This window comes from Bactrocera neohumeralis, chromosome 3, assembly GCF_024586455.1.
Source record: "Bactrocera neohumeralis isolate Rockhampton chromosome 3, APGP_CSIRO_Bneo_wtdbg2-racon-allhic-juicebox.fasta_v2, whole genome shotgun sequence".
NCBI lineage: Eukaryota > Metazoa > Arthropoda > Insecta > Diptera > Tephritidae > Bactrocera > Bactrocera neohumeralis.
Window position 1 is genome coordinate 20,472,814 of NC_065920.1, and position 27,868 is coordinate 20,500,681.

At 37.7% G+C, this 27,868-nt stretch overlaps 1 protein-coding gene and 1 long non-coding RNA gene across 2 annotated transcripts in view; both read left to right on the forward strand.

Annotated features, from left to right (window-relative positions):
- Positions 1-27,868, forward strand: part of LOC126752347 (uncharacterized) — a 453,313-nt gene that overhangs the window by 115,237 nt on the left and 310,208 nt on the right. The gene's annotated exons all lie outside the window — the stretch shown is intronic.
- On the forward strand, positions 4,096-5,545 carry LOC126752334 (juvenile hormone acid O-methyltransferase). The gene is made up of 3 exons (XM_050463053.1): positions 4,096-4,781; positions 4,847-5,130; positions 5,212-5,545. Exons 1-3 carry the CDS (start codon positions 4,411-4,413, stop codon positions 5,448-5,450), a joined length of 894 nt encoding a protein of 297 aa, XP_050319010.1. The 5' UTR covers positions 4,096-4,410; the 3' UTR covers positions 5,451-5,545.

A 27,868-nucleotide genomic window follows, 5' to 3' on the forward strand; every position in this document is an offset into this window, starting at 1 on the left:
TTCGTTGGCTTACAACAAGCAGTGAGTTTTTGAGAATATAACCCCGACTCAACAATGGCTTGTGAATTATCATCCCTCCAAATGCAACAATTTTGTCTATTAACGTACCCATTCAACTAAATGTAAGCTTCATCACTGAATGCAATATTCTTCACTGAACGTGGGGCGCGTTTCCGGTCTTCTTCGATACTTTGCTCCAATAATAATATAATAATAATCTTTGGTATACATTTTACAACACTTTACTCATCAGATCCACGTTTTAAGTGCCCAAAAATGCAGTTGTTTCAGTCGATGTGTGAGAGCTCGAATTACCGCGGTGAAGAGCGATCCGCCTTCGGTTTTCCTGATTTTTTGATAGACAACTGGCAAACAAATAGTTATGCACCACGCAGAATAAACCGTTCTGCCTTGTTCTATTGATATGATTGCAATATGTCCAGTATTTCCAAAAAGCAGGCTTGAATGTGGTTCGAAGTTGAACAGCTTTTTTTAGATTCGGCTCGTTTTACTTTCGGATCACTATTATAAATCCCTGATTAATTATCTGCCTCTGTTATTTCTGTCGAGCAATCGACCCCAGCCTTTTTTAAGCGATCAAAAAATTGTGTGGGATCCCACGTGAAAAATTGTTTTCTACAATCAAATGTTCATGTAATATTGACTTTATGCTAGTCCCAATAATGAATATAGTTGTCTCAATCCCACGATAGGTCATATGACGATCTTGCAATATCCGTTTTCGCACATATATCAAAAGTTTCCTGTACAAGAACTTATTTAGGACGACCTCACGAAATTCGTTTTGGAGTGATCTACGGCCTCGATTGGACTCATCATACCATCGATAAACACAGTTCCTTGATGGAGCTTCAACGCCAAAAGTTGAACTAAGTTCATCGATGCACTTTTGCTTAGATAATTCACGTTTTCAGTTGTAAAAAATAAACGCTCGAAAACTTTCGCGGCTTACTTTAATTTTTCTGCCGATATGAATATTTCAAGTTACTGTAAGCTACGAACTAACCGGTCGAGATCAATTTCATCGATGGAAAACTTTATTGTCTGAGAATGGTATGCAAGTATGTATTAAAGCATCGGAAGTTAACGTTTCTTCTCTTCTAGATATCTGCCAGGAATTATTTTGTTTGAATCGGAAAAATTGGCCGACTGAGACGGGACAATTGAGCAGATGTCATGTTATAATTTCTTCAAATTTTACTATATTTTGCTAGAGAGTATAACTATATATAGATGGGATATAAGTTCTGAAATTCAGAGCGCAAGCTTAGTATAATAAAAAACTTTCTCACTAGTCTATTATTGTTTCTTCTCTATACATAAAACTACGGAAATGTGTACTTTGATCAATTGTTCTTCATTCTTTCCCGAAGCAATAATAGAAAATAGCTTTTGGCGAACTCATTCATTTCAAGTTTTACGATTATCATTTTTAATAAGAAACCGTGAAAAATAATTCATTCCCCATAAATACTTGGGCATTTACAACGAATTGGAGAGAAAAACAATTTTTTATCGATAAGTTTTTCACTAATACAGTCATAAATAAACGCACAATCGTCTTACTAGCGCGACTTATCAAACAGCTTGACCTTTGTTTATATGTGCGTAAACATTTCAGAAAAACTCGGGGAACTCTGTTGTTTTAATGCCATTAAAAGGTTGATGTGCTTAGTAATAGTCTAGGGCTTGATGATAGCTAACGCAAGCGACCACTACAAACATAGAAGTTCATCATTGCTACAGCTGGTTTTTCTGGTTATCGAGCCGCAATGCGCTTTCGTAATGACGTGCACGTTCTCGTCTGATGACGTCTCAAAACATTGCTCAAAGCTTAGTCTCAAACAAGTTCTAGCTTGAGTACGTAAGTAACTTGAGACTACGACGCTACTTAAATGCATTTGTACGAGTGACTAATGAATGGATCGTTAAATTTATCAGACGATCGTATATGCAAGCTTTTATTTTTTGTAATGAGCAACAACTGGACGATAACGATAGATTGCGTCAAAGAGCGACGTCGGAAGTACCGAGATTTAAACTTTCTCTAAAATATATTCTATATATGCACATACACGGAGAGCAAACTAATACAATAAGTACGGCAGTCAAAGATTTTCGTAGATTGCACGTACCATGTCAATATGTAATGTGTGTACATTGCGCGTCAAAAGTGGGTGGACAGTTAGAGAATAAATTTTTCTATGCTGGGAGGGTTTATAATTGTGAGCGAGTGATTATTGCATTTCTGATTTATAGTTTATTTATTCGGAATGCAAAAATCAATTATTTTTATCAAAGTTTACTATAACTTCAACTTTTCCTCTTAAAAAGAATCAAAAAGAACTTGAGTTATGTGAAATCCCTTATATAGGGACCTACTCGACCAACATACTCGTACATATAATAATGGTTGAACTATTATTATTTTTGGTAGATTATTGTAAGATTCCCATGTTACTATTCGAAAAAAAGAGATCGGATTGAAATTAGGCCTATTTCTCATATAACACAACCATTTCAGGTCTAATAATTCTCATAACCGACCCACAACTAAACAAACCGCCAGATCAGATACAGAAAATGTGAACTGCAGAGCTTGTGGTTGGTGTGGTCGATTTATGTGATATACTATAATTGATATTAGATGAGCTGAATTGGGTAAATTTTTTCTTAGCCTCCATATACTTAATAGAAAGATATTCGAACTTTCGGCTGACTTAGTACTCCATATATTGACCAATATGTAAGTTATCTTAATAAAATTGAATCAGCCTTGTTCTCTCCTAATGGTGGATCCATGTGACTGAAAACGATAAAATCAAGAGAAAAATTGTCTTAGTCCACATAACTAAAACATGCCAGAAAGAGAGAAATTTAAAACATCCGTTTGACTTTACTCCTTATACTATATGTACTTATTGTTGATGGCTATGTAATATTAATCGTTTAGCGCTGAACATGAAGGGACTTGATCCAGAGCATGGTCTTAATATATTAAATTTAGCCTCTTCGGTTAAGTTTATTTCAGATATATCTCAGCTGCGGGTGATTTTAATATAATTGTCGCTGACGAGAATTAAAATATAGTTATACTTGTAAAACTAATCGAGTCTATGATCTATAATATAACTTAATGAATTACCAAGTTTGATTGTAATTCATTCACGACTTCGTTGAATCATGAATGTTGAACACTTTCGCAGCATTTTTTGATATGAAGTTTTGCCAAGATCAGAAGGTGTTGACCGTCTTTCATCCTCTCTTGTCAAGTTGCAGGAGTATGAAATATTTGGATATACCCGAACTTAGTTCTTACTTATTTATATTGATTGGTTTTTGATCAGTCTATGTATGGAGAAAGAGAGTTTAATGCTACAGTGAGTACTAACTTATTGCTATAACTAAGTAGATAAGACAATTATGTCTAAACTTTTATTTTAACTATTAATCGATTCAGCTTTTATATATTATATAGTATACATTGCACTGTGTCATGCACACACATAAACTCACACTTTTGTATACATATGTATAAGTTAAAAAAATGTTAAGGTCATTTCCAAATTTTGAATATCTAAATATTCTATATGCTCTCGCTTCTAACGGGCAGACAACTAATGCTGTTATTCTTCTCTCACACACCTATAAATACAAATATTTATACTGCAATTGTTGGAGTTCATATATATGTACATAAATATGTGTGTTGTTGCACTCGTCATAGCTTTACAACATTTGACGTTTGCGCCAGAATTCATTTTCCGCTCATTTGAATTCACTTTTGTGTGTTGAAAAGCGCGTGTTTTGCTCTTGTTTCCCGAAGATTTTTATCACTCACTTGGGGAAATGCGCATTTGAAAATAATAATAAAAAATGTAAATAGAAAATTTGAATCACTTCAGTTCCGTGCGGGGAAGTGGGTGGTAATTGTATGTGTACATGTGTATGTGTGTGAGCTCCAGCGTGTATTTGTTTGGCTGCGTGCGCGTTCCAGAGTGTGTGCCTGTGTGTGTGTTTTATGGTGATCCCACAGCGATCGCGCGGTGGATTTGTGATCTGTTGCTTACGATTTTGAGATCAGTATAAAAAGCAGCGTTCTTCGAAGAGTATCAACACAAAAGTTCAACGACAAGAGTGTTTAGAGCAAGTGTGCTGTGTTGCAAGGTGTTTTTGAACTTTGTTTTTGCATTTCTTTCGTGTAACGATCGCTCGTGTGTTATATGTAGGTTTTTGTTAAATAAAAAAAAAAATTGTAAAAAATAAAAAAATAAAATACAAAAACATAAAAAATATTTAATTAAAAATTTTAAATATAAAAAAAATTGAAAAAAAAAATTTAGAAAAAAAAATTTTTGAAAAAATATTTTCCAAAAATCCACCGACAACATGAATCTCGCTTCGCTTTACCACCGCGCCAGCGCCGTGCAGCGCCGCGACTCGAAGCAAATCTTTCAAGAATACATCAAGGTGATGAAATGGCGCGCCGACGGCCGCGATACGATCATCGATATCGGTTCCGGTTCGGGTAATGTGCTTATGGACTACATTTATCCGCTGTTGCCGCCCAACTTCAAAGCCGTTTTGTCTACAGACATCTCGGCGCGTATGGTGGAATTCGCGCGCCAAAATTACAATTATATTAAGCGCGCTCAGTTCGAGGTGCTCGACATAGCTTGTGCAGAGCTGCCACAGCATCTTTGCAATCGTTTCGATCATGTCACCTCCTTCTATTGCCTGCACTGGGTGCAAGATCAAAAGTGAGTGTATGCGCCTTTAAGCTCGCTAAGCTTGTACGAGTTATGTGTGTGTTTTGCTTTTGTAGACGTGCCTTACAGAATATCCGTCAGCTGTTGCGTGTGAGCGGTGGCGATTGCCTGCTTGTGTTTCTCGCCAATAATCCCATATACGATGTTTACCTGACTTTGGCGAAGACGCAGAAATGGCGCGATTATATGCGTGATGTGCAGCAGTTCATCTCTCCGTTACACACCAGCTGTGATCCGGGTGCGGAGTTCAGCAAGTTGTTGGAGGAGACGGGCTTTGTGGACTACACTGTGGAGATACGCAATGAGATATACGTTTATGATGGCACACAGAATGTGAAAGGTTGTTCTATATTTCTGATAAATGCCTAACTCTCTATATAATAATTCTTGCTCTCTCTCTCTCGCTCAAATACTTTTACAGATAATGTGAAGGCGATTTGTCCTTTTTTGGAGCGTATGTCTCCAGCTATGCAGGAAGACTTTCTGGATGACGTCGTACAATGTATGGCTGACATGAATCTGCGCGAAGCCGACATCAATACAAAAGATTTTAAATTTATTGCGCCATACAAATTAGTTGTGGTCTATGCGCGAAAGCCCAACGAATTTTTAAGCACTATGATCGAGGAGACGGAGCGTGTGTCAAAGCGTTTGATGTGATTGAAATACCAAAGTAGCCAAAGATTTAGAACAATTGTAGTTTTGTAGCTTAGTGATATTAATCTAGTTAGTAAAAGTGCTTCCAATTTATTTAATTAGTGAATTTATTTTCATTGTGTGTTTTAAAGTAATTACTTATAACCTCAAATTTATATGTGCGATTTTATATCGCCATTGATCGTTCTTCCTTTTTACTTTTTGTCGTCTATTGGAGATTCGAAGTGTATCCAGGTCCATCTCCACCTGGTATTTCCGACGGAGTTATTGCTTTCCTCTTACTCTGCTTTCCCCGGCGGGTACTGCGTCGAATACTCTCAGTGCTGGAGTGTTTTCACCCATTCGGACGACGCTGGCTTCGTAGGCGCTGTCTCTTAATTCGCTGAACTATGTCAAGTCGTCATATATCTCGTTCAGCTCATCGTTCCATCGACTCTTTGTTTCACTACCGGTATCATTTGCTTCGCTTCTTTGTACAACCTGCGGAAAGCAGAACGAACGGCGCGGTTGTTATGGCCAATGTTATCGATGGCATCGGCCTAGTCCAGCAGTTGTACGCTCTTGTAGAAGATTGAGAGCGATAGTTTGAAGAAGTCGCACGATAGGGAGTCGCCTTGTCTGAAACCTCGTTTGGTATCAAACGCCTGGGAGAAGACCTTCCCGATCTTGATGGAGCTTTTGGTATTGCTCAATGTCAGTTTACACAGCCGTATTAGTTTTGGAGGTAAATTAAATGTGGGCATAGCGCCATAAAGCAGCTCCTTCTTCCATTAAAAGCAGCTTTAAAAACGACGAAGAGATGGTGTGTGTCGATTTTCATTTCAGGGGTCCTTCCTAAGATTTGGTTCATTGTAAATATCTAGTCAGTTATTGATATTCCAGGCTTGAAGCCAGATTGATAAGGTCTAATCAGTTTGTTAAAGGTGGGTTTTCATCTTTCACACAGTATGCTCGATAGAACCTTATATGCGATGTTGAGCAGGTTGTGGGGTCTCCCTTTTTATGGATTGGGCAGAGCACACTTAAATTCCGACTTCGTCCGACCATGTTCTACAAAGAAGCTGATACATGCTCCTTATCAGTTCTTCGCCGCCGTATTTGAATAGCTCGGCCGGCAATCCATTGGCAGTTTAAGTATTTAGAAAAAAATAACCTCTTTCAGTGGCAGCAATACCAATGACTCTTTCGCAAATCAAAATCTGTTTTGTTCAAAGCGAATGTTCTCTGCTAATAAGCTTCAAATAGAAGTTGAAGGTTTCAAACTAATGTGGCTTTATGTTGGAACATACAGTTTTATCGATCTTTTGAGAAAAATCCAAAATATTTTAACAATAATATTTTTGACTATTTCTTGTAATTTCTTTGACTACTGTAAATAAATTCAAATAAATAAATAAACAAATAAATATTCGGAGAAAATTTTAGTAATCAAACAGTCAAAAGTCTCTAGCCTTTCGGGAATCATAAATCGATTCTCTAATGATCATTCTCGTTGGATCATAAGTAGTTGTAATTGGCTTTGTTTGAACAGCTTATCGATGTCAAGAGAGATACTCATTCAGCGGTTATTGAACTTGAGAGTTTTAATGTAACCGCAATAAGCTTTAAAGTTTAGGTTGGACTTCGGTTGACAACTAATACAGTACTCACTAGAGAATAAAAGAATACTCAATTTAACATACATGAATTTATCGGAAAATTTTGAGAAATGTGTGGCTAACTCGTCTCGAAATGAAACCTGAAAATTATAAAAATCTTAACATTATTAGTAAACGTATTCACTTCCGAAATGTATGATTAACTCATAGGTTAGGTTAGGTTTGATGGCAGCACCAGAGATCACACTTTGACTACTACATATATTTAGTATTTTGTGAAGGAACAGCTTGTTTAGGCGTTTAATTTCTATGTCCACTAGTTCGTTCGGTGGAATATCTGAAGGTTTGAGTTTTCAAGTATCGCAAACGAGGGACAATCAGAAGTGAAGTGTTAATATTTTTCACTTCGTCTTCCTCCATACAGCTTCTGCTGCTGGCATCCGATAAAGTACTCCAATTTAAACCATGCCACGACTATGAACAGGCTAGCCTTACTGAGATCTTTGTGAGCTCACTGGATCTCTTACAATCGATCTTGGGCCAAAAGAATCTTTCGACACCGCATGAACCGAAGGCAGCCTAGCGCTGGCCATATTTCTGCGAAGCCCAACTATCCTGTAGTAGAATTCATGGGGAAAGGGGGCAGATACCCGTTCCTATTCTACTAATAGGCTGGCGTGCTTTTTCTTGCCAGCTCGTCTGATTTATCACATGAAATATTTGCCGTGGATTTTACTCAAAGTTAAAAATGTTTTTAAGTTCTCGAAATTTATCTAAGCGACCAGCTCATCAGCAGTTGCTCAAAATGTTGAAGTGGCAAGATCGATGCAACAGGTAAACAGTTCCACGATCGTGTATATACAAACACACTTTATATAATATAAGATATGCCGAGTCGTTGATGGCGGGAAATGTCGAGTCAGCACAACGGCTCTAAGTAAAGTAATATACATAAGTATAGTTTTAGAATGATATGATAAAAAAAAAAAAATATTCAAGTAAATACATTTTCTGTAAAATAACAGAAATCGTAAATCCGCATAATCATGTTCGTGGGAATACGACACCACGCAGCAGTGATACAAACTGTCAAAGTATAATAAATTTAATACGACACCAGGTATACCGCAGATTTTTAGCACTGGAATTTTAATAAATGGTTGTGCAGTATTGGATCACAAGGAACTAAATCCAATTCGAGAGTCTCAGTCAAAGTTTTTATTTGTTATCAAAATTCTGGAGAAGTTGACCCGCTTTATCGATACCAATTTTTTATCAGAAAACTGGTGAGAATGTCTTGTATTGGAGTAGCATCAAATTGGTTTACCTAAGGCTAGTGTCTGGATAGTTTGGGTGTAACAATCTATAGTAAGCACATGATTTTGTGAAGATGACGAGAGATTTGAGTCAAATGTTAGTGGAACCACTATTCTGACTGCATTTTATGAACTTGCGGCACACTTTCTATTCATTTATTTATTATCTGCAATTTATGAACTTCCGGAATACCTTCTATTCATCTAAATTTCGAACTCTTTCTATTTGTTATCTGTATTTTATGAACTTCTGGAACACTTACTCTCTATCTAAATTTGCAACTCCCTACACAATGATAAACATTTAAATACCGAAAATTTAGCTAATTCGAAAGGCAATTGCAATTAAAACTAAACAACAGTTGTGAAATTAAATGTTCAGTAACTTCAAAGACTCCTTCAAAGCTATTTTTCATGTCTTCGTCACACTTCAAAGCGCCAATGCGTCAGCTACCAGTCGTCGCCAACAGACGCCAGCCAATTCGCCATAGTTGCCGAATCAATTTTTCAACTCCGACGACTATTGCGTAATTGAAATGAGCAAATGATAGAGAAAATCGAAAGTACCGTAAGCGAAAGCAAATAAAGTAATTCGCCCAGAGCAACAGCAGTGGGCAGAAGTCAGCAACAGAAGACTGTGGTGTGGTGTGTTGTGAGTGGCGATAGCTGACTTAAGAAATTAGCCAAAACGTGAGCAATGAAGCGGAAATGAAACAAACGAATAAGAAATTCCAGCTTCCGGATGATGCAGCCTGTTGTGTTTATCTAACCAATTAAATGCTTAAGAAAGCGATAAAGCATTTGTAAATACTTGAAGAAACTTCTTGCAACGGCTAGGCCGCGATGGAGCGGGTGAAGCGGGTGCAGGTCGAAATTCATTACAAACAAATTAGCAAATAAATCAAATTTCAATACGAAAATTGTTTGCGTAAACAATTTTACAATTTAGAAGGGCTGCCACAGTCCAACGGATGGCAGCGTGGAGTTGGCATTCCAGCGCGAGCTGACGAGTGGCGGCAGCAATTAATTCTAACATCAGCTGGCTGCTTCGCTGTCTGCGCTGATGATTGACTCATGCCCAAACATTTTGACGGCTAAGCGGCAAATAGCTTGGCATGCCTGCGAGCTGGCGGCGCTCCACTTGCCATTGACACTATTTTGTTTGCAATAAACACCCCCAGTCGAGCTGCTTCCAAGGACCATGGCGTCTCTGCTTACTGCTGGCGCTTCGCTTCAAGTGGCAGCGCAAATCTTCGTAAATCATTTATCTAAATTAATTCCTGTCGTTTACATTTGAAGAACAAATCAAAGATTAAGACAAACATTAGTTTTAACCGCGCGCCCCCGGCTCGTAACTCACAACCCAAATATGCACAACCACATGCCGTTAGCTGTCGCTGAGTCTTCTCGCTACTTTCACGCATTTGATATGCGCTCACTCCTCCCCCCTGCAGTTTTGCTTTTGTTTTTGGTTCTGGGCGTGAGTTGCGGCTCAAATTAAATACAGCAAGCGTATAATAAATGACATGCTCGCACATCCGAGCTGAACTCTGCCTGCTTATGTGCAGATTTCCACGAAGATTTCGACAAAGATTTCTATCAACATTGAAGTTTGCTGTCAAGAGACTCTCAATGTATATATTAATATGTTTGTATGCAGACGGAAGAAGTTTTGAACCATTTGTTTTGGGGTACGACTTGTAGGTAAGCCTAGCGGCTGCGTTCTGCTGCTGGTACATACTATATGTATTTATTTACAACCCTTGTTTTCCAACCGTCAAAACGGAATTGCCCAAATTTACATATCGCTTAGCGATAATAACTCATTTTGAAATTCCACCGCAATGTTTTCGAAATGAAAAAAAAAAAAACAATTAAAATTGTTACTTGCACACACTGGAAGTGGTAACCATATTTTCTTATGGCATATACTTGTATGAGTTGGAATGAGCGGTTGACATGTGTACACTGCGCGAAATGTTATTGTAGATTTTAATGAGAAGAGGCTCGCGATTCCTGAGAACCGTTGTGCAAAATTATAGTCTAAACAAGCTACTAAAGAACGAAGTTCATCGCAATTCTAGAATTCTATGGGAAAACTATATTAGTCAGACTGATATTAACATTGAAGCTGTCCTCCAGATTATATAAAAGTAAATAATTTCGCTATAAATCAAACAAATTTCCGAGAATTAAATTCAGAAAGTTGATCAAACCTTCTTCTTCTTTATTGGCGGTTATAGTTGAGTTTATAACAGCGCGTCAGTCGTTCTTCCGTTTCGCTGTTTGGCGCCAATTGGAGATTCAAAGTGTAGGCAGGTCCTTCTCCGACTGGTCTTTCCAATGTAGTTTCCCCCGGTGGATACTGGGTCGAATACCCTTAGAGCTGGAGTGTTTTCATCTATTCGGACGACATGATCTAGCCAAAGTAGCTGCTGTCTCTTAATTCGTTGAACTATGTAAATGTCGTCGTATATCTCGTACAGCTCATCTTTCTATCGACTGCGGTACTTGCTGTTGTCAATGCGTAAAGGATCATAAATCCTCCGCAAAACTCTTCTTTTGAACACTGCTAAGGCCGCCTCATCAAATGACGTCATTGTCCATGTCTTCGCACCATATAGCAGGACTTGTAGAGTTTGGTCTTTGTTCGTAGGGAGAGGATGTTACTTCTCAATTTTCTACTCAGTCAAAGTAGTACCTGTTGGCAAGAGTTTTTTTGCGTTGGGTGTCGAGCCTGACGTTGTTGGTGTGCCAAGATAGACGAAATTATCTACGACTTCAAAGTAGCGACTGTCAACAGTGACGTGGAAGCCAGGTCCCGAATCCGACGAATGTGTTTTTGATGACAGGAGATTTACCGAACTCTACCAGGGTTTTAAATTAAAGACTCCAGAACCTCAGTTGATTCTTTTTGTTATGGGAGGAGACAAAAACTAGACTTTTAGTAGGAAATACGAATCATTTGAGAATAGTGTCACATATGTAGGTATAGAAGGATACGAAAAGGCGGATGAGTTGGTCTTTTCGGGGGCAGCTAGGAATACAGTTCCTTTATGCTGCTTCAGATCTTCAACTCCTTCGAGCGATGCTGATGTAATCTACTATGTAGAAACACCTTAGGTCTTGGACCACAAAAGATCTTTGAAGTAATATTGATTGTGGACAGAGCAAATAGCTTTTACCTTTAGCTTATTCTATGGTCTTCAGAGGGCATCTACTTTTAAGATCTTATCTTCTGAAACTTGGTAAAGTGGAGAAGGTGGAACATTCTTCTTTTTTACTAGCGTATACACCGCATACGCAGTTATAGCTGAGTTAACAACAGTGCGCCAATTGTTTCTGTTTTTTCGCTCTTTGGTGCCAATTCGAGATACCAAGTGCAGCTATGTAGGTCCTTCTCCAACTGAGTGGAGGTCTTCCTCTTTCACTGCTTCTACTGGCGGGTACTGAATCAACTGCCTTCAAAACTGGAGTGTTCTCTTCCATCCGCGTTGGACAAAACTTTTGGGAATTCCCAGACTTTAGTCGCTTGAGACAGGAAGCTGGTGTTAAAAAAAATCAGGTATTTTATCAAATCCACTGAGTTACTTGACAGGACTTAATTGGTTAATTCAATTACGGAGTAAGCAGATAATCCGCTTGGGAGTTTAGGTTATGTTCTGGTTAAATTTAGGGTATAAAAAAACAGAAATGGTCAATTCTACACAAATGAAAGTTCCAGGAAATGATGAGGTGATAGAACAAAATTAACAAACGACTATCGGAATTTTTTTTTTGAAACATAAACCTCTCAATATGCTTTAAAATTTTTATTTAATTATTTGAACTCTTCAAACCTTTTTCGTTAATATGAACGAAAATTTTACGGTGTATATTTAATTTCGAAAAAACATATTCTCCCAACGCCTGACAAATAATTACAATAATTCCTCGATCTTTGCTGTCGAAATTACTACTTTATCTGCATGTTACCATCGCTGTGGCAATTTCGTTCAACAATGCCGTTGCACAAGCAACATTTTCATTTTCATAACCACCACATACATACATATGTACACGCCACATATTTAATATACTCATCACATATTCACATACATAATTCGCGCGCTTCTAACCATGTTAAATACATATTTTTCCAATCTTTCCCCCCACCATAGGCGCGCTTAAGGGCCTTCAACCCTTTTCAAAGGCTGCCAGCGGCCGCGAACTCACGCTTGCAACAAAGAAAACAGTTTCCAAAAATTCGTACGTACACTGCCACCTTCGAGTCCTCCATTGCCGACGCGCACTCCGCTCCGTGTTCAATACGCCTGCCAACTTCATAGAATTTCGCTTTTAATGAATTTCCAGTTTTGTACTGCGACGCTTTTTTCACTAGTCTGTCAAAGTTATTATGTATTGGGAAATCATAATTTTCATCTCATCGCTCGCCATCCAGCCCCTCTGCTTCTCTGCTCTGAAAGGCCAGCAGCAACCAAATGCTCGCGACTTTCATGTGCACTTAAAAATTTGTCGAGAATACGAGTGTATTTTGAGTGGCGCGAACTGGCTGAACGAAGCTCGTTCAATAGGCAAAGTTGTATGCCGGGAGCGGGGTAATGGAGGCGAGTTTATTGCGTTGGTGCTGAGTTCATGCTTCATATTAAAATGTTTACTATTTCGCGAGATTTTGGCGCTTAAAATTTTTGGGTTGATGAGTTTCTGTCGTTCCGCGCGCCATTTTGCTGTCGTTTTTCAATAATTAGTTATGTCAAAATCAGCAATAATTCAACGAGGGCCAAAACGGGCAAATGCGAAATATTAACAACAAACACCGGTGTATAACCTCGCATACCCACACACACACACACACATACACATTAAATCGCTTTGGAGCATTCAATAAGGACCTATTAATGCCAGCGAGCAATGAGTTGAAACGGGATTGAATATTTGATGAAATATGGAAATTTAGTGGAGTGTGTAGAAGGGCTAATATTGAAAGAGTTTACAAGACAATTAATTTTGTACAATAAAGGTGTAATTTAAAAGTTGTGACAGTTAAGGTTGTTTGCTTGTTCGTCTTAGAACACTGTGGGTTCTCGGAGATTTCTATGGCACTATACAAATACTTTATCTTCTTTTTCAAAGAATTAATTTCACTAGACGTATACTATATATTTATATACCACTAAACATATACTCCTGTATAAATAGTGATCCTTTTCGAATTTCTCTACTTTTTTTATTATTATTCGAAAGAGCACGCTTTTTCATTTACTTTTTGAAGACTATCTCTTTCTAATGTGGGCCGCGTCAACGTCTCAGGTGATCCATCCGTTGAGTCCAATTTTCGATGACACGTTCGAGCATTTCGACTAGTAACTAGCGAATGACACGCATGATGTTTTGTTCCAAGGCTTGAATCGAAGCGGGATTGCCCGCAGATTTCACATGTCCACACAGGAAAAAGTCTAATGGTGTGATATTACACGATCTTGTTGGCCATTCAACCGGCCCAAAACGTGAAATTATCTGCTAACAGAAATGTTCTCTTGATACATCCATTGATTGATGCAATGTGTGAAAAGTGGCGCAGTCTTGTTGAAACTAAGTGTCGCCGAGATCACGAGCTTCAATTTCAGGCATTAAAAAGTCAGTTATCATGGAGCCATAACGGTCGCCATTGACGGTTACGTTCTCATCGGTATCAGTTTTGAAGAAATATAGACCGATGATTCCACATATTGGCCCCCAAACCATACAAAACCGTTGCTTATTTTCTGAATGAAATTGCAGCTCTTGAATCTCTTCAGGTTGCTTTTCGTCCCAAATGTACCAATTTTGCTTGTTTACAAACCCATTGAGACAGAAATGGGTCTCATTGCTGCAAAAAATTTGGTTCGAAAACGTCGGATCTTCTTGAAACTTTTCAAGAGCCCATAGAGAGATCGATGTCGCTTGGAATGTCGAGCGGTTTCAGCTCTTACACAACCTGTATTTTGTGCACTTTCAATTTAAGATCTCGACGGAAACCAAGTCGTTCCATTCATCAATCCGAGATGGTGCGAACGGCACCGAATCGACTCTCCACGGTCATATTATTTTCACTGCGTGGTGGACGTGGTCTCTTCGGTCGAATATTATCCAATAAAGAATGCTGGGTCCCAAGAGGGTGATGATGAATCTGTTAATGATTTCGACATTCGACTATTCTGAGAAGAGTATCTATTACTGTTTTGAGCCGTGAATGAAACCCTGGAATAGGTTTTGATATACTTGAGTCGCAGATCAATGAAATCAATAGTCCTTTTCGCAACAACTGACATAAAAAAACGCTTTCAACAGTGCGAAATTGGCAAGCATAATCATTGCCACAAAAAGTCATTTCAAACGCCCTCTTACTTCATAAAAATAGTACCTTGCTATCTTAAAGACAGGGGATTACTATATGAAACAAATGACCCTCATAGAATGGAAAGCACTCCATACTTGGATTAGATCTATGAGATGCCAGTTATGACGGAATTTTAAGCGATGAAATGCCAGACGATTACCATCTCATTGGTTATGCGGACTACATTACCGCCGCCATTACATCTGGAAATACCGACTTAGCCAAACGCAAACTAACAACACCTAGTTGGAAAAACTGAGCTGATACTGCTTACTAAGAAACACATACCGCTAGAGGTGAACATGCAAGTTAACTCGGAAACTATTCAAACGACGAAAACGCTATATTACCTCGATATAATACTGGATAACAAGCTAAAGTATGGTACAGGGATCAAATTTAGCACGCTGCTTTAAAGCCAGCAAATATAACTATATCGCTATCAAGATTAGTAACATACTGGAGATTTGCTCCTAAACGGAGGGAAACTGCTCACTGCTATTATATAACAATAAAATAATAAAATATGGACCGATTCATTAAACGTGAAGCCTAGGCAGAAAGTACTTGCAGCCGTAGCATCATCCCAATAGATATACTTACAAAGGAGAGAAGATAGTGCTGGTTATGGAAGAAAGGTGAAATAGAAATACACATGTCCACAAGACAACAGGTGAAATAGCAAGCACTTAAATTCTGGCAAGATCGGTGGATAAGAGAGACAGAAATGTAGCACAGCAGAAAATACGGCGAAGCAAATTATAGGCATCCCTGGACGCAGAGAGGGTAGAAACAGACCCGTAATGGGTTCATTTTGAAAACCTTGCTCTGAAGTAATGCGAAATCGAAAAACAGGGCAAGGGGAAAATCCATGATAAAAGTGGGGGATTGTTTCATGGAAACAACTTGGCTCGGCTGTCGATCTATATATGCAGTGAGGGTATTTTAAACCCTCCTTACGGCTTATAAACAAAAAAGTTATTTCTACACTTTTTTTACTTTCTGTTTCGGTTATGGTTTGATATTTTCTTAAATCAAAATCTGAATCTTTATATTCGACGGGTTTGTGAATGCAAACAGGAAATATTTTTCAAATGCAGTCAGTTGGATTTTATGTATTCATTTTAAAAATGTGTTCGTATTCAAACATATGTCAATAATGTGGTATTTCAGAGCATTATTTGAATAAAAATTTAAACTTGTGGCAACACTTGTAGCAAATAATAATTAATATACATATGTATTACAACTGATTATTTCGATAAAATTCGTTTACTATTCCAATTTTAATTAATTTAAACAGGTGGCAACGCTTATATATTTTTTTTAATTTATCTGAGGTATTTTAAAATTAAGATATACCTTCTTAATTCTTTTAATTTTAAAATGTTCAAAAGGTGGCAACACTTGTAGCAATTTTTTTCAACATAAATTGATTTTTCCGATAAAATGCGTTTAGCACTGCAATTTTAATTACTTTAAATTTTAAACAGGTGGCAACGCTATTCATTTTTTTTATTTATCTAAGGTATTTTATAATTAAGATATACATTTTTTAATACTTTAAATTTTAAAATGTTCAGAAGGTGGCAACCTTGCCACTTTTTTGGTTTAAGTCAACTTAACTAACAAATATACATATTCGAAATGCTTTAGAATTTATTTAGGTGGCTCTCTAAGGGGAGAGGGTATGGAATTTTATTGCACCACTTAATTCGCATTAAAATCAATTGACTTACTTTCCGAAGTAGTTTCTCTTTTAAAATATCTCAAATAAAATCCATATTAGTTCAGTTTGAGTCTACGACACACCCAGTTATAGTCACTGACTTAACTGTCCTACTTGTATTTCCATGGGTATCTTTAACATTAATGAGCGTATCAAAGAACTGTGGAGGAATAATTTCCAATTGGATTTTTTTATTGTTCTGTACAATAACATCTCTTTTAAGGTTCTCAGCGGAATAAAACTAATAAAATAAATATCCTACTACTTCATTCAATGCACTCCAAGTTTCTGAAATACAAATTGCTTTCCAATCGTGCTGACACGGAGTACTAATTTTGTTAGACTCCACATACAAACCACACATTGATTGATTACTCGTACTTGCAACCCCTCAACCCAGAGCAGCAGAAATTTGTGAGCCGAAATTTGCTTATCTTTGCCGAAGCCTCATGCTGTGCCAATTCACAGTTCAGCCCATGGACAACACACCACTTTCAGACAAGGCACAGGCTTTAATAAATCAATTTTATATTTATACATACATATGTATATGTAGGTGTGTGTAGCTGTGCATTTATTAACATCTCTGGAGAAATTTAATAGTTTGGCAATTTTATTTTCAATATGTGAGTGGCTAATGAAATTCCCCAACGGGAATAAAATAACTATTAGCCGAGCATATACATACATGCATATATACATATAAACATATGTATGTGCATGCATAGTTATTATATTGTTCTCTAGTCATAAATGAATTTTTGAATATTTATATTTGTATTGGCCGGAATTCGCCTCCGTATGCCGATGGAATGTTAACAGCACAAAATTAGCCACATCCGAGTGTGGCATGCAAAGTCCAATAAAGAAAACTCTAAAGTTTCAGCAGCATACTCGTAAGGGACGATGTAAATATATGCATGTATGCATATGCATGTGTTTAACATTACTTGAACGCCTGCAAGTATGCAGCAAATTTCGTTGCAGTTACACGGAAGCGCAGCTATTTGAGTTTGCTCGGTAGTTCACTGCCGAAATTGCGCTATACACACGAGTATATGCACATAGAGATTATATATAATACATATGTATATGTATATATTGATTTCATAACGGTAGTTTACGTTGCTCACGCCCAACTTGAGGCCAACAGGAAAGGTAGCATACAATGAAGCGAAGGAGCGAGCCCCCGAATGTGCTGAAACTAACGGTATTTCTCGACATTGCAGTGGACTTACACCTCTATTATACAAATATGTTCGCATACCTGCATTCATACATATATAAATATGTATGTTCAAGTAATTCAGTGCCGTTACATTTGCCTGCTCATGGTCACAAGTGTGGCAAATAGTTTTCTTATGCAAACAGGCTAAGCACAGAGTCCCAGTTATTGCTACCCGCAAACAGCAGGAAATATATATACATATATATAATGCATAAATGTATTCGTACTGCCACTGCTGCAATATCATAATTAATGCAAAGCCCCAAATGAATGCAACACCTGCGGTTAGTTTCGAACGACCTCAAAGTCGACCGCAAGTATTTTGGCCAAAAATCTTGCCGAGTTCTCAGCAAAAGGTGGGAAGGTGGTTATGACTAAGGTAGACGCTGTAATGTGGAGAAAAAGTGTTATACCAAATGAAATTGAGGGTCTTACAAGTTCGAGTTTTTTGTCGGCTTCTAACAGCTGATCGATTTTAATGAGAAGTTCTTTTCTTTTAAGAGATAAAAGTGAACTTACTTTTATCTAATAAGAAGCAATTAATTGGCTTTATTTGCCCTATAAATAAGGTATGAATCTAGAATCTTACTCAAAATTTGTAAAATCGTTTTATCTTCTTCAAATTTTACTCGTTTTAACGATTATACTCCTATGGAAAATCAGTAGAGCTAATTTTACTTTTATTGTTTAATGACTTTCGAATTACTTCCAGTTCCTACTGCAAAAGACTTTAAGCTTCTCTCTTAAACTATATTATTCTTTACTGAACACAAGATTTGCGATCTCCCCAAAACGAAACCGCAAAAGTACAAGGTGGAACAGCTTCCAACCCGTTAATGCTGATATATGAGTGCTCTTTCTATTAAGCTCATCAGACTTACAGTTCCGAGCGATCTGGCTACATCCAAGAACTCCTTCGAGCGTTGTTACTCGGCCCCATCTAGGCAATCCCGAAAAACTCGAAGCAGTCCCAAGATTTCTGAGCACAAAGTTCTCAACTAGAGCTTTTCTACGATGCAAAACTTTCTACAAGATGAAATATACTCAGCCCTCGAAGCTTTCCCAAGATTTCAGAATATCACAGTCCTCAGCTAGAGCTTTTCCTTGATGCAAAACTTCCTGGAAGAGGAAATATGCTCAGCCCTTTCGAGATATTTACGCAGTCACTAAAAATTATAAGCTGCCAAAGATTTTAGGGTATCGAAACTATCAGTTAGAGCATTTACTCGATGCGAGACTTCCAGGAGGAAGAAATATTACCTGCGATAGCACAGCTCTTTCGAGACTTCCTGGATGAAGAAATATTCCCTGCGATAGTTCAGCCCTTTCAAGACATCTAGATAATCACGAAAAATTCGAAGCTTTCCCAAGATTTCAGAGTATCACAGTCCTCAACTAGAGCTTTTCCGCGATGCAACTCTTCCTGGAAGATGAAATATTACCAGCGATAGCTCAGCCTGTTCGATATATCTAAAAAAAGTCGAAGCTGCCAAAGATTTCACTGTATCGAAGCCCCCGTTAGAGCATTTCCTTAATGCGAGAATTCTCGGAAGAAGAAATATTACTCGCGAAAGCTCAGTCCAAAGATTTCAGTGTATCGAAGCACTAAGTTAGAGCATTTTTTCGATACGAGACATCTTGGAAGAAGAAAAATAGGTCTTTGGGTTTTCCAGCAAACCTCTCCTCGTTAGCAGATCTTCGGGAAGAGGAGCAAAGGCCTCGGGAATTTCAAACCACCCCTCGCTACTAGACTACCGAGAAGGAGGTGGTTATAGTTTGTATTTCTATAGAAATATAACTAATTCAGGCTCACACGGGGTATAGCAAAGTTATTTCTGTCCACTTAGTTTGTCACAAGAATTTGGCATGACTTTGAGTTAATTTTTAATCGGTATATAGAAATTTCTTAGACAACATAAGTAAATTTAAGGAGTCTGTCTTAATATTACTTTTTAAACACTACGAGGGATCTACAAGTAAATAAACCTAAAGACGAGACCTCAGCGCTTTAACTGGACAAAAAAAGTAAGAAGTTAAGGCTTCAGTTTTGGGATTAATCAAAGCCAATTCAGAAGCCAAAGTAAGAGCGATGTTCTCTCTTAATCAATCCATCTCACGGAGCCTGGAAGAGAGAAACTAAACTCTTAGCGTTAAATAAATATTATAATATGTTTACTGAGGCATTATGCTCCAACAAGACACCAAAAAAAAATTTACACATAAACCGTAGAGAGAACGGTGGTAACATTTTTGTATAGCAATGGTTGATTCTTGGCTTCGAGGACTCTATCTTTTTCTTTAATCGTTTGAAGAAAACATGAAAGTTCAAGCTGTATTTTTCTCTCCTACTTAAGAAACCTTATAAGTTCGATACTGTTGAGTAAGAATACAAGCATTAATCTCCAAGCCGTTACAACTTAGTAATAAGTATTTTCGAAGTCAGTAGCTACTTTGTAATGGACTTGACTTGATACATTTACATACTTACGGAGTTTCTCCACAACCCTCTTTTCATTACGTTTCTGTGAAAGTTGTGTTCGGAAAAATATTTATTTGTCCATTTAATGTCTAGACAAAGCCTCCAATTACCTTATCCGATTACACGAAGATTTGGGTTTGAAGTGAAAAGTACACACACACACACACAGTCACCCTCAAAAATCGAGTAATTTTAAAACAAAGCAACCAACTTTTGAATCCAACAAAAACCATTTGGCAAATCTGCGGAAGTAAGCGAAAAGGACACGAACTTGCTGCAAGTCACAAAGAATTACCGAAATATGAGCGAGAAAATGGCAAAACTGAGCGCAACAGCTGTGCCCTGCCCACACTCGGCCCTACACACAGGTGTATTTGTTTCCTTGTCCAAGTGGCACTTAAGTGCGTCAAAAGGCTGCAAAAGGATTTAATTGAACTTGAGTCACTTCGGCCGGCAGTAGTTGGTACCTTTTTGTGCTGCCGCCGCCACTCAAAGGCAGGTGTAAAGTTAAATCATAAAATGAAATTAAGGCAAAAGCAAAGGCTGTGTTTTCATAAAAAAAAATAATAATAATAAAATAACTGTTTTTTGTTTTAATGTGAGTGTCCGTGAGGCTTTTTCTTCTCAGCCCTCATAGACGAGTGATGCCTGCCAAAACAGTTTGCATTTCAGTGTTTTTGTAACTGTTTTATTCGGCACTCGCTTATGCCTTTTGATTTTCCACGCCGCTCAAGTCCTCTGAGACTTCTTCATTTGCACTTGCTTTCGGTTTTTTCCCTTTTTAGTTGCTTTGTTTTTGTTATTTTCGCTGTCGTATTAAAAATTTCTTATTTACTTGATAATGAAATGGTATTATTTCGTTTGTTTGTTGTTGTTTTTTAAGTTAATTAGCGCGCGTGCCATAAAAATTTGGCGGCTTTTCTTTTTTCTTGGGAATTGGTGGGAGCATAATTGAAGAAATATTATTAAAAATTAATGTAATTAAATGAGTTTTGTGTTGGAAAAAGTACTTAGCAAATAAAATGGCTTGAAATTGAGCTGATTTTTGCGGTAAGCAAATGGGAAATGCGCTGGGAGTGATGCTTTTAAAAAGTGTGGGTTGAAAGTTTACTTGTTGGGAGTGGACTAAAGGTTGTTTTTTGGAGGTTTCTTGCACAAATTCACTCAGTTGACATGCGCCTGTCAAGGTATAATTATATTTTCATTTTTTTACCTCAAACTTGTTTTTGAGTACCATGAGATATTGAAGTGCCAATGTACTTAGAAAGTTTGCGCGAAAAATTCTGCACTTAAGAAGTATATATGTTGCAATTAGATTTTTAGCGAAGCCATATCAAAAGTTCCAATACAATACTCTTCGCCAAACAGTAGTTTCGCTGAAATGCTTTCCAAATACGCTACTGATGAAATTTTTATGCTAGTGTAGACCCTCGGTTTTAATTAGCTCAACTATACTAAAGGATGCTTTTTGACCACTTTTTGCACATTTTGTAGCAATTCGGGCCGGTCTCAACTATGTATAGACAGCCAACTTCACATAACCCCTCAAAAAATAGTCCAGCAGTCTTAAATACTCTTCCATGATGCGAGTTAAAATTTTCTTTAATAAAGGAACTAAACGTCGTCCTAATCAACATCCTCCAATTCAAGTCCCAAAAAGGTCATTAATTATGACGATCTCTTTTGATATGACTTTTTGACTATGTAACGGCGCCTTAACGAGGGCGTGTGGAGTCTCATCGCTCCAAATGCGACAATTTTGTTTATTAACGAACCCATTCAAATAAAAGTGAGCTTTATCGCTGAACAAAATTTACTTATGAAAATGGAAATCTTGTTTTGGGACCATTCACTGAACATGCACCTCGCTTGATGTTTCTTTGTCTAAATCTAATCTAATTAAATGAAATATTTTATTCCAAATATACATATTTAAAAAAAGTTTGTGAAATTTTCAAAGGAAAATATTCAAAACCCGGCCTTTAGAGGTAAAATTCATTAAAATCATTAAGATCGGTTGAGTAGCTTGCGAGAAATCTCCGCAACCGAATTTGAAGACATTGTATTCTATAGATGTTTTAGAATTAAATCCTGTTTTTTGGTTTTTGTTTTGAAGTCATTAAACATATGTAATCTCTTATACCCCGAAGCATCATATCACAAAACCTTTCATAAAATACAGTCGTGCTAATTTAAACTGCCAATCGGATAGGTTATTTACGCACTCAATTTCAAATGTTAGGAGAGTTGGACATTTCTTTATCTCCGACTTATATATATCTATATATAAGTTATATAGAATCTCCGACGCTTTCTTCTGGATGTTACAAACTTCGTGGCAAACTTAATATACCCTGTTCGGGGTTTAAATTATCCACGACTTAAGTGAATTCTGATTTATACTCAGCTAATGTGGATTCATCGTTATACGTTTATTACTTCATCTGAAAGCAGAAATATTACTATTGACATAACTGAAATTGTTAGGGTCACAGAACATTTTAATGCTAAGGGTCTTCTATAAAAAATAAATCTATCAAAATAAAAATATCTCATCGAATAAAACGTTAATGGTTAACGAAGTTAGAGTCGGGATTAATAAAAGTTCATATATATTTGCCAATATTTATTTAACTACAGAGTAGACGAGGCTGTTCTTTCCATGGACAGTGTTTTTTTACGTGGCGGGTTCCAAACCCAGTGCACAACCCTGGTGTGGGATGTTTCGCCATCTCACTTTAGCCCGATTGCAAACGGATGTGGCTACCCAGAGGATACTTGGTCTAAGACTGGAAGTCGTGGGCTGCTTGAGCCATATGTAAAATAATCATTTTTGGCGCTCAGAAAACTTCCCTCACTTACGTGAACATACATGACTCCATCCTCTACGCCGATAAAGAAGAAGATAGAGTAGACTATAAATTGATTTTTTTGTTCAAGATAATTTGAAATTGACTAACTACGCTCTTATAAATGAGAGTTACCACCATAGAATTCGAGGTTACATTACCCACCACACGTTAAATTCGATTTCTATTTCCGTCTAGTTTTAAATTTTTTCTTATAACTATATTAGATCAAATATCTCCCTTCCGCTTTTTTTGCATTTTATTCAATGCTTTGTAAAAAGTGTTACAGTGATCGGACTTAGTTCAAATATGAGCCGTTTCGTTCGATAAGCTGTTTCTTTCTACACGGCAACTTCATAATACCCCCTAGTAGAAGCTCTCCTCCTTATTTGCGAAGAATTCGGACAGCCACTTTTCACAAGCGTCCTTTGAGTTCAACTTTACACCAACAAGGGTTGGACGGTTTGGTCCGGTTTGGCCACTGTTTGGGACGATTCGCCGGCCACGACCGTTTTCGCTTGATATTGTCGTATGTAATCCATTTTTCGTCGCCAGTCACCATCCGCTTCAAAAATGGGTCGAGTTCGTTCCGTTTCAGCAGCATATCGCAGGCGTTGATTCGGTAAAGAAGGTTTTTTTGCGTCACATCAGGCGGCACCCAAACATCAACCTTTTTTGTGTCCAGCCTTCTGTAGTTGGTTTAAGATGATTTGGTGACTAACTCCCATCTTCTGGGCGATGTCACGAGATGCCACATGCCGGCCTAACTCGATGTTTTCCATGATTTGATCGGTATTCGTCGTCACAGGTGTTCCACCGGCTGGCTTATCCCTGGTGTCGTTTTCAGCCGCTCTGAATCGTCGAAACCATTCCTCCGCAGTTCGAAGTGATAGAGTACCGTCCCTCAAAACACCATTAATCTCACGAAACGTTTCTCTAGCGGATTTGCCTTTAACGAAGGAAAACTTTAAAATAGCGCGAATTTCGGCGTTGGTGAACTCCATGTTTACACGTCTATAACTGTTGAACGCAGTATCCAAACTAATCATGCATAGCGTCGTTTTGTATGTTATGTCAAGACCTTTCAAAGATGTATAGTATGGCCAGATACGAGATCTGTAGCGCTTTATACATAACCGCGAAATTCAAAAGACATAAAGGCGGAAGGGATATTTGACAACCTAATAGTTTCCCCGGTAAGCATGAAAGACCTTCTTACAAATCGATTAGCCATTTGTAGTCCATTAACGGTTTCACTATTACTATGGTAACCTCGAGAGGCATTCCCGAGAGCAAGGTGATTACTCTCCCACTTTTGATAATGGCTTGACGAAGAGCTTATTTTTTTAGTTTTTAAAATATTTGTCCAACTTTCGTTCAGGTTTAGACTAATCTTCTTGAATGGCAATTCTACGTTCTCTTAGTCAACGGCTTTTCTGATTTTGGCATTGTTATTAGCAGATGGAGAATTTCTTCTTTAACTTTCGACAGGGCGTAATGCTTCAAACAGCGATGAAACATTTATTTTGTAATTCAATTCCACAGCATTACAGTACAGAGATCAAAGAACAAATTGTCAAAATGTTTTCGTATTCAATCGTGGTGTACAAGAGGTGTCAATGAAAATCGAAATAATAAATTGACGCAGTATGCAAATGTGTGGTCCACTCTCGTAGAACATCGAAGTAATCAAATCCGCGTAGCGCCATGCGTTGCCATTTGGTCAACCCACCAATCAACCACCGACATACACGTGACCCTTCAATCAAAGAGAGTGTTTATTTAAACGCCAGAAACGCTGATGGGCATATGCTTATGCAAATGGAGGCCATATCCGGAGGAAACCAAAGCAAACAAATTAAAAAACGAAAACAGAAACAGGAACAGAAACAAAAACAAAAACAGAAAAAAATAATATTCATGTATGGTTTACACAAATAAATGCGCAAAAATAATGTTGAAACAAAAATGTTTACGAAAAAAATCAAAATTTTTCGGGTTAAGTCGCCTCCTTCGCGCAACAGCAATTGCTATTAAGCGCGGCTCCACTGCCACATCCAACTTCCTCGGAAACGCTGTGTCAAAGTTTACGCTGATTTTGCGCAATTTTAAATTGAAGCTGCTCAAAGTCAGCGAAAATTCATTTCGATGCACACACACTCACACGGACCACCGCGCTCTTTCAGGTGCAGTTTGAGATCAGCCAGTGTGGTGGCCCAGCAGCAGGCTTTTGATGCCGCGCGCGTCATCAGTAAATACGCAAATATTTAAATGGCATCCACAGTGTGAGCGCAATATGACCACACACACACATAGCCACTCAAAGGCATACATTTGCAACAACTGCCCGCCCATATATCGCGGTCACTTTATTAACTGCCACACATATGAGCGTCCACCGCGTCCAGCTGGCCCCTTCCGCTTCAATCAATATCACACAATCACGCCTTTGACTTGCGCGCCACTTATTTGTTTGTATTTGTGTTTGCGCGTGTTTGCTTTTAGTTGGAGTTGATGTTTGTATTCGCCGCTGTTTCCGATTTGATTGCGTATGCAAATGCCGGCTGACCATTGGTCGGGCACGTCCAGCAGCGCGGCGCTGTTGCAAGGTATGGTGATGAAACGATGGTTGCGGGTGGGGGGATTGGAGGTGCGGGCGTGTATAGTTGGTGGTCTTTGTTCTGAGCGCTCGATGCAAAGTTTTGTTATAGTCAGCGTTTTCCAAATGTATTGTATGAACGAGTAAAGGGAGGGCGTTAAATAAAATGAAATAAAATTAAAAAAAAAAATTAATAAAATAAAATAAAATAAAATAAAATAAAATAAAATAAAATAAAATAAAATAAAATAAAATAAAATAAAATAAAATAAAATAAAATAAAATAAAATAAAATAAAATAAAATAAAATAAAATAAAATAAAATAAAATAAAATAAAATAAAATAAAATAAAATAAAGTTAAGTTAAGTTAAGTTAAGTTAAGTTAAGTTAAGTTAAGTTAAGTTAAGTTAAGTTAAGTTAAGTTAAGTTAAGTTAAGTTAAGTTAAGTTAAGTTAAGTTAAGTTAAGTATGAGTAAGTTAAGGTTAAGTTAAGTTAAGTTAAGTTAAGTTAAGTTAAGTTAAGTTAAGTTAAATTAAATAAAAAAATGCAATAGAATAAAAAAAAGCAAAATGAAATGAAAACAAAAAAATCTGTTTAATAAAATTGAGTAAAGTAATTAATATTGATTAAATGCAATATTATAAAGTATGTAAATTATTATGTTATAAAAAAAATATTGAAATGAAATTTGTATATGGTTCACCCTGTTTAAAAAAGTTCACATGGACGCTTAACCGAACATTTTTTACTCACCTATCTTTGTATTGTTTTTACTTTTCGTGGGTGTTTTATTTACTTTAGTGAAATTAGTTGGTTAACATACACGTATACATACAGTCGCGTGCAACTATTTACCAACATCATAGCCCGGGAAGTATTCTGCAACTGTCTGTAAGAAAAGTTATGTTTTTATAAGTTTCTTTCACATTTAAGTGTGCTTCACGAAAACTGTCAGTTGAAAAGTCACCGACCTGACACATAGACGCCCAAACTGCGTTGTTACCAAAGGAAACATTAAAAAAAATCCACAAAATGGTTTTGGATGATCCTAAACTGAAGTTGTTCGACATAGTAGGCAGTCTAAAGATATCAACTAAAGAGAGAAAACTCTATGCAAAAAGCGTGCCCTGAGAGCTCATTTTTGAGCAAAAACAACGACGAGTTGATGATGCGGAGCAGTGTTTGGAGATATTTTAGCGTAATGAATCCGAGTTTTTACATTGACTTGTGCCAATGGATAAAATCAGGCAACATCATTTCACTCCGAAGTCCAATCGACGGTCATCCGAGTGGACTGCATACGATGAACCCGCTCCAAAGCGTGGAAAAACAAAACAGTCAGCTGGCAAACTTATGGAGTCTGTGTTTTGGGATACGCTTGGAATAATTTTTATTGACTCTCTTGAAAAAGGAAGGACTATCAACAGCGACTATTACATAAGGTTATTGGAAGCACGAAGTTGCCGAAAAACATCCGCCTTAGAAGAAATAGAAACTACTGTTTCACCAAGACAATGCACCGTGTCACAAGTCAGTCAAAACTATGGCAAAAACCCATGAATTGGGCTTCGAATTGCTTCCGCATCTACAGCATTCTCCAGATCTGGCTGTCAGCGACTAATTCCTGCTCTCAGATCTCAAAAGAATGCTCGCTAGGAAGAAATTTTTGTCGAATGAAGCCTATTTGGAAGCAAAGGATAAATATATATGTATATGTAAACACGATTTAATTGATTGCGAATCGCGAACGATTTCACAAAAAAGCATTTAATGAAGTTAAAGAAGTCGTTTGGAGTTTTATTGAAATACCGCCACTAGTCAAAAAATGATGCAGTTGTTTCCTTTTCATTGGGAATGGTTTCTACGAGGCGAGTTCCAAATCCAGCGCACCACCTCGCTAGGCTAGTAGTATAAAGCTTTTCTAGACCGATGCACCCTCAGAGCCGCTAGTCTGGTGAACAGATGCTGCAATTAGACTTCAACGAACCCTTAAACCGAACAGTGGCTCCACTGAAGCTACCTCTCTTTTAGGCGTGATACCAGGCTCCACACGGGTTGGCTACCGCATCTTACACAGGGCTTCCTCACGTTTGCAGAGTGCGCGGCGAATACGTAAGGATAGCTCTTGGGTATAGTCCTACAACTGTAACGTCAGACTTGATATCCAACGCAGAATCACTTTTGCCAACAGCAGCTACTTTGACAACTGAAGTTCTCTCCCTCAAGAGAAAGCGGCGGCGC

Excerpts from the sequence above, each read along its gene's own strand:
- LOC126752334 (XM_050463053.1), top strand. The coding sequence starts at position 4,411 with ATGAATCTCGCTTCGCTTTACCACCGCGCCAGCGCCGTGCAGCGCCGC. Across the intron at positions 4,782-4,846 it reads CACTGGGTGCAAGATCAAAA|ACGTGCCTTACAGAATATCC; the intron begins GTGAGTGTATGC and ends TTGCTTTTGTAG. Across the intron at positions 5,131-5,211 it reads TGGCACACAGAATGTGAAAG|ATAATGTGAAGGCGATTTGT; the intron begins GTTGTTCTATAT and ends ATACTTTTACAG.